We start from the raw sequence: 10,035 nt of genomic DNA, 5'->3' as shown, positions 1-10,035 counted from the left end.
CACACACTCAACCGCAACCGTTCCTTGAAAACAAAAACTAAACAGTCTTCATCAAATCATTTACAGTTCCCAACGACAGTTTCGTATTTTAATTGGAAGGAAAATCTTGCATATAATTATTTTTGAAACAAAATGACATTTCGTTTGAAATCAACAAAATGGCATTAAAATTTGACTTCAAAACATAACTAATTATTGAAAAAACTTTTCAACTAATACAAAAATTAATTTTATTTAAGAATGCGTCATGTAAACTAAATACGCATAATAAGATATATATTTATTTTACGTGACATTTCCGATCAACAAAAGGATGCTATTCTAATAAAATTAATTGGGAGTGTTGAATTTACGAATAATTGTTTTAAGATATATTTTTTTAAATATCGAAGATAATAAATAGATAAAGAATATACATATTATAAATTTTAATTTTATCTTACTTTTAACTCCTTAAAAATCCACAATTTAAGTCGCGTCGTTACTCAGAAAGAGTCTTTACTCGAACCAAATCAGTATCCAGCCTCACCAGATTTCTTTTCTCTAACGGAATACTCCGCCCAACATCACGCCGACGGCCATTTATTTGCTCTAAAAGCCACCGTTTTCTATTCCGTCGTTTTGTAACCGTCTCTGCAAATTGGTCTACGTAAAAGAAAACGGAATCTTTTGAAAACGCCAATCCAAGAAGAAGGAAAATAATTTCCATGAAAATTTTAACTGCAACCACCGTGCTCCGCCGTAACGCCAGACGTCGTCATTACTGGAGTCTTCCAATTCTTTCATCCAATTGAAAAATATTTTTTTATTCTATGCATCCTTTGTGTTGTATTTCAACCGTATCGGATCGTTCCCCAGTCAAACCTTTACCCGACAACGTCATCGCCGCCATGCCTCCTCCTCATCTTCCTGCAACAGCCGTAAAAACCAATTCCTCTTCCGGTCCTTCCTTCAGATCCAACTCGGTTCGATCCACGGCCCAAGTCATGTGCCAGTCCAATCAAAATCAGAACAATCAACATCGCCGTAGTAGCAGCGTGGATTTGAATCGGATGAACCAGATAAATGGAACATCGTTGGGAAGAGAGGTTACCGCGGCTCTGACTTCGGCTCCGGTTCCGGCTCCTCCACCGCTAGTGGATGTGAAGATAAACGACATCGTAGGGAATGGAATATCAGGAGTGCTTTACAAATGGGTGAATTACGGGAAAGGTTGGAAATCGAGATGGTTCGTTTTGCAAGATGGAGTTTTATCATATTATAAAATCCACGGACCTGATAAGATCGCTATTAGCCAAGAAACGGAAAGAGGATCCAAAGTTATCGGCGAAGAGTCTCTCCGTATTATCTCCCGCCATCGCAATTCCATTTCTCGACATTCCCTTAACTGTCGCAAACCCTTTGGTGAAGTCCACCTAAAGGTTAGAATAACGAAAAATAATGAATTAATGGGGAAAATAAAATTTGAATTTTCAGTTCTTTTATTCTTGATCTTTTTCTCAGGTTTCTTCTATAAGGGAAAGCAGATCAGATGATAAGAGATTCTCAATCTTCACTGGAACGAAGAGACTCCATTTACGAGCCGAGACGCGGGACGATCGGGTTGCTTGGGTGGAGGCGCTTCAGGCGGTTAAAGATATGTTCCCCAGGATGTCAAATAGCGAGCTCATGGCTCCGATGGACAATGTGGCGGTTTCAACAGAGAAATTGAGGCAACGTCTGATGCAGGAAAAGGTCAACGAAATGGCTATCCAAGATAGCGAACAGATTATGAAGAGTGAATTCTCGGCATTGCAGAACCATCTGGTGTTGCTTAAACAGAAACAAAGTCTTCTCATTGACACCCTGCGTCAGTTAGAGGTATGTGTTATAAGAATTATGATGAACGTTGATTGGTTGTTTCAGAACAAATAAATCGACTCCCTTTTATTTTTTGAGTAGAAATTATGAAAGGTGTTATTTTTTTAGATATATTCGTGCATCTTTGTGATTGATGTTTATTGAATTTTACATGAAGGAATATTTTGATGAAATTTTGTTTTATAAAGAAAAAAAGGGGGGGTTAGTTCCCCTACTTATCTCATGTGAAGTTAAGCTATAATTCTGAAGCCTTTCTGCTAACATAATTATGAAGCCTCTTGCTAATACATTGGTGGTATAGAAGTTGAGAGGAGTCTATTTTAGTTACTAAAACATTGGTGGTATTGTTGTTGATTAGAGATAAAATAAATGTCAGTAGCAGAGAGAGACATTTGTTGTGGTAGCAATCTTGATGATGGCATTGATGGCATTTACAGTAGCAGCTGTGCTGGTGGTTGGATCAGTGATATATTGGGTAGGTTATTTGATTGGATGAAGGAAATTAGATGCGTGTGGCATAGTGAGAAGTTTTCCTTCAAACTGGTAGAATTTAAAATTCCTTGACTAGCAGTTGATGTACTTAAGGACACATAAAGCATGTATAATTGTCATATTTCTTTCTAGCTTTTTTTTTGGGGAGTGTTCGAGAGGGAGCTGTTTTCTGTTTTATGGAGTGTCCTTTTTATGTGTTTTTTCCTTGAGAATATCAACATGTACATGCAAAGTACCTTACATGAATTACTTTATGCTCATTGTACTTCCTCTTTCTTTCTAAGTCTCTTGGAGTGTACTTGTTTTGAGGTACACCCTTTCTTTGCAGTAAAAGACCTCTATTTTCTCCCCGTCCCTAAATTTTATGGTGTTTTTGGGGCCAAATGGAGATGATGGAGAGAAACCTTCATGATTTAGTTTGAGTACCGTCTTGTGCTAAAATTTCTGTTCTAAAATTTAACTCTTGCTAGTTTGTTATGAACTTGGCATTGCAAGGAGGCCTAACGGTCCCCCTTTGCTTCATCTACATCCTGCTATTTTACGGCCCATAGTGGGGGTCTTGTGTTTGAAATGGACGCAGTGCAATTGTCTGTTAAGGAAGTTACAACACTGCAAGAAGTTGGTATATTCTTGAGCAAGTCGTTATATAAGTAGCTTTTGCCTTGGGTTGGGTGTACATTAAAATTTCGGGAGCCTACTAGTTGTGTGGCTTATGCTACACGTTAAATTGGTTGAGTTCCATTGTACTTTGCGTCTAGTGAATTTATTTTACCTTTGATATTGCATCAACATGCAAGTTGAGGCGCTTGCCTTTATCTGCAATTCTGTTTTATTTGTTTATTTATAAACTTTAAAGTGAATGTTACTTATTTTCTGTCAACAAAGTTTTTAATTCTTATCTAAATATATCTTTTTCCTTAGAAGCTGGTGTTTGTACTTTATTTTGTAGACAGAAAAGGTTGATCTGGAGAATACAGTGGTTGATGAGAGCCAAAACAAGTTGAATGATCTAGAGACTTATTCTATGATAAGGCAAGACAAATCTAGTGGTAAGATTTTAGGCATTGAAACTATTTATTACAACAGTTGATTCCTTAATTTATGATCAACTGTTTCTTATGTGCTGGGATATGCGGTTGATGTTTATATTCAATGCTTAGAACTTGCTATCAGTCGAGGGATTTTTTTCTCATTCTATTAGTCATGTGCTTGAGTATTACCTGTACTTATATGTAGACAACTTATTATGCTTGTTAACTAGAGGTTCGTGTATTACCTTGAGACAGTGCTAGTTGTCTGGATGGCTGAGCAAACTGCACCTTCCAATCTGAATTCAAATAAAGGACTCTTTTTAAGTTGTCAAATGATTAGTTGTTTCATGTCTCGGCCTTATCTTTGTTATTGCATGTTAGTTTTTCTGTCAAATAAATTTAATCTTCTTTCCATCAATTTGAAGTTATTACACGTGGCTCTTTGCCCTTATGCATTTCTCATTCCCTTTTTTCACATCATTAAGTACAGAGATGGACTGCCAGATAGGCAGGAGCAGATTGAGACATGATCTATAATCTTTCCTCTGTTATGGTAGTCATGACCATTGTGCTACAGCTCATGCTTTACTGTTCTAGAGCTGACTTATTAAAATAGTTATAGGGCTGATTCTTAGTTGTAGAAATTGTGTATGATATTCTTTGATTCATGTTCATTCAAATCATTGTTGTTACTTAAATGTTTTCACGACATTGTTTTCTTTGGTTAAATTTTTTCCCTTCTGTTTGTTCAAATTCTTACCCAGAAGGAAGTTTAACTGACACGGATGATGATAATGAAAGAGTTGATGCTGCAGAAGAAGAAACTGATGAAGATGATCATACTTTCTTCGACACTCGTGACTTTTTGTCATCGAGTTCTTTCAAAAGTAATGGATCTGATCTCTGGACATCATCTTTCTCTTCTGATGATGAATGTACTAATGCTGCTGATTCTGAAGACGACATGGATCCTTACATCAAATCAGTTGGAAGTAACTTTCCTTGCATTAAAAGGCGAAAAAAGTTGCCTGACCCTGTTGAAAAGGAGAAAGGTGTAAGTCTTTGGTCAATGATCAAGGATAATATTGGGAAAGACCTTACAAAAGTTTGTCTTCCCGTTTACTTTAATGAGCCTCTCTCTTCTCTTCAAAAGTGTTTCGAGGATCTGGAGCATTCATATCTTCTTGATCGTGCATATGAATGGGGGAAAAGGGTGAGTCTTTGAACTCCGCATGTTTTATTTTAGATAACAGAGCATTGGTTGAAAATGAATTTTTCACACTTATATTTTATTTTTCATCACATCACTTTCTTCTTTAATGTAAAGATTGTTTACATGGAGGCTTTACCTAACTTTTTTCTATCATGAAATTTGACAATTTGAATCTTTGGCCAGATTCCGCTGAAACTTATAATTTTACCTCAAAAACTTGCAGGGGAATAACCTCATGAGAATTCTTAATGTGGCTGCATTTGCTGTGTCTGGATATTCTTCAACAGAAGGGAGAATTTGCAAGCCCTTTAATCCATTATTAGGTGAAACATATGAGGCTGACTTCCCGGATAAAGGAGTACGTTTCTTCTCAGAGAAGGTTTGTCCAGGCTCGAGATATAGTCCATCCTTGTTTTCTACTTTTTTGTTTTTCTGCATTCGCACAACATCATTATTCAAAATTTAAAGTATTATCAATCTCTCTTTAAAGGTCAAACCTTTGACTGAAGAATAGGCCCGGCTCACCTGGCATACTTAGAGTGTTGCTTTATCAAATTCAATTTTCATAGAACTGAACTTAAATTATATTCATATATGGTTAGTTTTTAATTACCAATATATTTTTTGCGGTGTATATCTCATACATAAAAATAGTCCTTAATTTTGACTTAGCATGATTTATTGACTTCATTTTACCTGTTAGTACAAAGATATGAAATCGAACTAGTTTGCTAGGCCTGATGTCAAAGTTGCTGTACTGCATGAGCTCTGCATGTCTAGTATATTATTTGATCTTTTGGTTCATAAGGAAGACTGGGGATTCCCCTTTTTGCTTGCCTCTCTTTGTTTCTTCTTCTGTTGATTCTTTTTTCGTTTTTGGTCTTAATTCTCATCTAAAAACCTGCTACATCAAAGACCTTGTCTTGGATCCAACCACAGCAGAGCAAATATATAGGGTGTTAAGAAAGCAAGCACATTTAGCCAATCATCACCGAAAATGATATTGTTCAGTGATCAATCATAAATGAATTACTGGGTAAGGGAGATGGGATTGTGTGCTCAAGATTGTGAATCAGATAATTTATAACGAGTGTAGTTAATAGGCAATCTTTAATATTAACTTATTCATTTAGGTGTTAATTAGTGGAGAACATTAATAAGCTTCTATATACATCCCTATAGTATTTAGGGTACCAAGAACAGTAAAGCGTGCTGCTTGTTATATGTTTTTCCAAGAGTTAATTTTTTTATCCTTTCTTATTTGTTTCTGCTTTGATGTTACCTTATGAAGTTTGACTGATTCTGTTTTTGGTGTCAGGTCAGTCATCATCCTATGATTGTAGCATGTCATTGTCAAGGTACTGGATGGAAATTTTGGGGTGATAGCAATTTAAAGAGCAAGTTTTGGGGTCGCTCAATTCAGCTTGATCCTGTTGGTGTGTTGACCTTGGAGTTTGATGATGGAGAAGTGTTCAAGTGGAGTAAGGTATAGGTCCAAAAGTTAAAGAACAAATTATCAAATATGTGCAAGTATTCGTGTTGTAACCAACTTTAGTATATTTTGACAGGTGACAACATCGATATACAATCTCATACTGGGGAAGTTGTACTGTGATCACTATGGTACTATGCGAATAGAGGGGAATCGTGAATATTCATGTAAGCTGAAATTTAAGGAGCAATCTATCATTGATAGAAACCCTCACCAGGTGATCTTTCATCTTCCTCAAAATAATGAATTTACTAAATTATATTAACTCATTATAAAAGAATTTTTTTTTGTTCTATTATCCTCTTTTTTAACCATATTTGGCATTTACCAGTTTATAAAACTTGATTGCACTTCAGGTACATGGTCTAGTTCAAGATAGGCATGGAAAGACGGTGGCTACATTATTTGGAAAATGGGATGAGAGCATGTGTTATGTGAATGGAGATTGTTCTGCAAAGGGAAAAGGACTAAACTCTTTAGCAGAATCCCGTCCGCTTTGGAAGCGAAGCAAGCCTTCTCAATACCCAACTAGATATAACTTAACACGATTTGCCATCACATTGAATGAGCTCACTCCTGGTCTGAAGGTGATTGGTGTAATAGTTTTGATTGGATTATGAAATAGGCAGCCATCTAACAATGCATTAAATGGGTGATGTGAAATTCCATTCTGGACTATGTAATTTCATTTACTTCATAATATACATATACATATATATAAACACATATCTAACAAATCTTTAATTACAGCATTACATTTGAAGGGCATCTCCATTGGGTTCTTCTAGGTTATAATAGTTTGATTTTGGTAATGAAGCTTCTTGGTCACTAAAGATAGAATTAATTTGCATCCATATGAAGCTATAAGAAATAGAATGATTTTGAAACTGATGCACTATCTAGACACCAATTCTCAGAACTGTTAGCAATAATTAGGATATTGATTTTAATCTCCTCAATGCATGTAGGAAAAGTTGCCTCCTACAGATTCAAGGCTGAGACCTGATCAAAGGCATCTGGAAAACGGGGAGTATGAAATGGCAAATTCAGAGAAGTTGCGGTTGGAGCAGCGGCAACGACAGGTATACATTATTTTTCTTTTCTGCATTTTTCTAATTGGGTGATGGTGCAAATTGTGGTTTGCTTATTCCAAAGTTTGGAATCCTAGTTGAGAACATAAAAATGCTTTTTATACAAAACGTTTCAAGGCTTTTTAAAACTAACCAGAAAATGCCAATAATGTAGTAAAAGCATGAATCATGAGTAGTAGGTATTAGCAAGTCATTGCATTATAGTCAAAAGTACAGTTTGATCATGTACCATAGAATTGACTATCTTAATCATCGTGGACTTCATTTTGACGCAAACAAGTAAAATTGATAATAGTGTTGCTATCGACTTAATGTTTTGAATATGCAACTGGATTTAGCAAATATCTTTTTTGTATTTGGTGGGTTTGGGGGATATTTTTTCGCAGGCACGGAACATGCAAGAGAGAGGTTGGAAGCCAAGGTGGTTTGCAAAGGATAAAAACAGTGAATCATATCGATATATTGGTGGATACTGGGGGGCTAGAGATGAAGGGAAATGGGATTCATGTCCTGATATCTTTGGCCAAGTCCATTCTGATCTCATCCTTGACTAAGTTACATATATTTTTCCATGCTCATTCTTCAATTTTTTTTTCACCAGATGTGATGGGGTTTGCCCCAACTTCAACAATGTAAGTTTAGATTAAAAAAGGTTCATTAAGAAATAAGCCTGTAAACGAACCGAATGCACACGAACGGATGTATGTTCATGTTCGTTCATTTAATAAATAAGCGAACATAAACGAACACGAACATAAACGAACAAAATTTTTTTTGTTCATGTTTGTTCATTAAGGAATATAGCTTGTTCATGTTCGTTCATTTAATAAATAAACGAACATAAACGAACACAAACATAAACGAACACGAACATAAATGAACACGAACATAAACGAACATAAACGAACATAAACGTTGGAGACCCTACCTTCCATTATTCTTTCATGAAAAATAGTCGACAATGCAAATCAACCAAATCTACAGTGATAATAGCGTAAGAGCTGATTAGCAGTGATGAAATGTTTGAAGATATCAGATATTTCGATCAATCTTTTAAAGATATTAAATGATTCACACAACTTTAGAGTTAATTTGTTCGAACACGACAAAAACATACATAAATCATAAGTAAGCTATATGAATATAATAAAGTCTTAACGTTAATTTGTTCAACAAAACAATCTTCTTGAAATCCAAACAACTTCAATAATATTCGTAACATATTCAACTTGCATTCATAATCAGCCGTTAATTCATCATCCATCCTGATCAAAATCAAACAAATAAAATTATATTAAATTAAAGGAGTTATAACAAAAGATGAAAAATATACTAAATTAGCGAGGTTATACCAATTCATTCATCCTTATTTTCAAGGAATCTCAACATGTATGATATCTTCGTTTTGCTACAACAAATCAAAAAACAAAAAATATATTAGTCATTGTAAAACCAAATTCAATAAAACTTAAAACATAAAAATACCTTGTTTTTATTTTTCTCCAACCTATAGTATTGACGATACCAATCAGCTCCACAAACAAGCATATCTACCATCTTAATTCCTAAAGAGGATCGATGCAGATCAATAACCCTCCCACCAGCACTGAAAGTAGATTCAGAAGCAACAGTAGTGATCGGAATTGCCAATATGTCAGCAGTCATTTTTGACAAAATGTTAAATTTAATATTGTTCTCCTTCCACCATCCCAGTCCACAGTCTTCATCTTTCCCAAGCCCCGAACCTTCCTATCATGCGAGTCCCTCATCTTCCTTATGCCCGAGTCTGACTCGTTTCAATTCAAATACCTCAACTCACCTCCTTCCATTCCTCCGCAACATTGTAACCATATCCAGCAGCGCTCCACTGACCACGCCACTTTCTTCCCCCACTAGAGGATATAAGCGTAAATCTGACTGGGACTCCCTAAGGGCAACTCTAACGCGGATGACTGGGCAACGAGGGGTGGGCTGGAGAAGACCGACTGGTCGAATGCACTGTTCATAGCGGCGTACAAGGGGTTCCACATCGTTCAAGATGCCACAAAAAATCCTCAAATTCACACCCCAAAATTAACAGACCAACAAATATTCAAATTATATACCTTATGAAATCACGTTCAAGAAGGGAAAGAGATGAAGCTCTGTCGAATCGTTACAGTTGAAGACTTGAAGCTCCGTCGAATCGTTGCAGAAATGAAAATTGTGGAGGGTGGGGAGAGTTGAGAATCAAGAACAGCTGAATGACGGGTTGGAGAAGAGTTGAGAAAATATTGTTTTTAGATTTAGGGTTTTTTGTATTACCGCTAATCAGGCTGTAAAATTGGGTTAATTATGAAGTTGGTCATCAAAATATCATATTAATTAATATTTTTAAGATACATACAAATTGGTCACCAAAATTGATTTAAGAATATTAGGTTAAACATAAATTAACGCACATAAACGAACATAACTAAACGCATATAAACGAACATAACCGAACGTTCACGAACGTAAATGAACGAACGAGACCTATGTTCATGTTCGTTCATTTAATTAAACGAACAAAAAATCTTGTTCATGTTCGTTCATTTAATAAATAAACGCACATAAATGAACTTCCCGCCGCATGGTTCATGAACGGTTCGCTGAACGTTCGGTTCATTTGCAGGCCTATTAAGAAATAATAGATTTCCTTTTATCCCCTCCCTTTGTGTCTCAGTTTAAATTTGATGATGTGACCCAAGACCAAGAATTTTTAGTTATGATTGCATACTTTTCATTGTAAAAGGATAGTTTTTTATACTCTGGAGAAATTTCCCCAAATTTAACCGTTCTAGTATTGCTGTTGGGGGGAAATTGATTTAAAACTAT

At 35.7% G+C, this 10,035-nt stretch overlaps 1 protein-coding gene across 4 annotated transcripts; it reads left to right on the top strand.

The window, feature by feature from the left end:
* Positions 1 to 531: 531 nt before the first annotated feature.
* Positions 532 to 7,866, top strand: LOC120157591 (oxysterol-binding protein-related protein 1C-like). 4 transcript variants are annotated; one of them, XM_039168681.1, is made up of 10 exons: positions 532 to 1,421; positions 1,504 to 1,860; positions 3,302 to 3,401; positions 4,151 to 4,596; positions 4,820 to 4,975; positions 5,915 to 6,082; positions 6,165 to 6,305; positions 6,445 to 6,675; positions 7,057 to 7,170; positions 7,566 to 7,866. In XM_039168681.1, the coding sequence occupies exons 1-10, from the start codon at positions 813 to 815 to the stop codon at positions 7,731 to 7,733; spliced, it is 2,490 nt and encodes an 829-aa protein (XP_039024612.1). In that variant the 5' UTR covers positions 532 to 812; the 3' UTR covers positions 7,734 to 7,866. The 4 variants fall into 4 exon arrangements, with proteins under 4 accessions (XP_039024612.1, XP_039024611.1, XP_039024613.1 ...); XM_039168680.1 differs by having other exon boundaries at positions 4,148 to 4,596; XM_039168682.1 differs by lacking the exons at positions 532 to 1,421; positions 1,504 to 1,860 and adding an exon at positions 2,215 to 2,403 and having other exon boundaries at positions 4,148 to 4,596.
* Positions 7,867 to 10,035: the final 2,169 nt, after the last annotated feature.

Source organism: Hibiscus syriacus, unplaced genomic scaffold, assembly GCF_006381635.1.
Source record: "Hibiscus syriacus cultivar Baekdansim isolate YM2019G1 unplaced genomic scaffold, ASM638163v2 tig00111273_pilon, whole genome shotgun sequence".
Lineage (NCBI taxonomy): Eukaryota > Viridiplantae > Streptophyta > Magnoliopsida > Malvales > Malvaceae > Hibiscus > Hibiscus syriacus.
Note: the sequence above shows the minus strand (reverse complement) of the source record. Positions and strands in the feature narration are given on the sequence as shown.

Coding starts and splice junctions, on each gene's coding strand:
- LOC120157591 (XM_039168680.1), top strand. CDS start 813: ATGCATCCTTTGTGTTGTATTTCAACCGTATCGGATCGTTCCCCAGTC. Junction 6,083..6,164: donor AAGTGTTCAAGTGGAGTAAG/GTATAGGTCCAA, acceptor ATATTTTGACAG/GTGACAACATCGATATACAA. Junction 6,306..6,444: donor TTGATAGAAACCCTCACCAG/GTGATCTTTCAT, acceptor ATTGCACTTCAG/GTACATGGTCTAGTTCAAGA.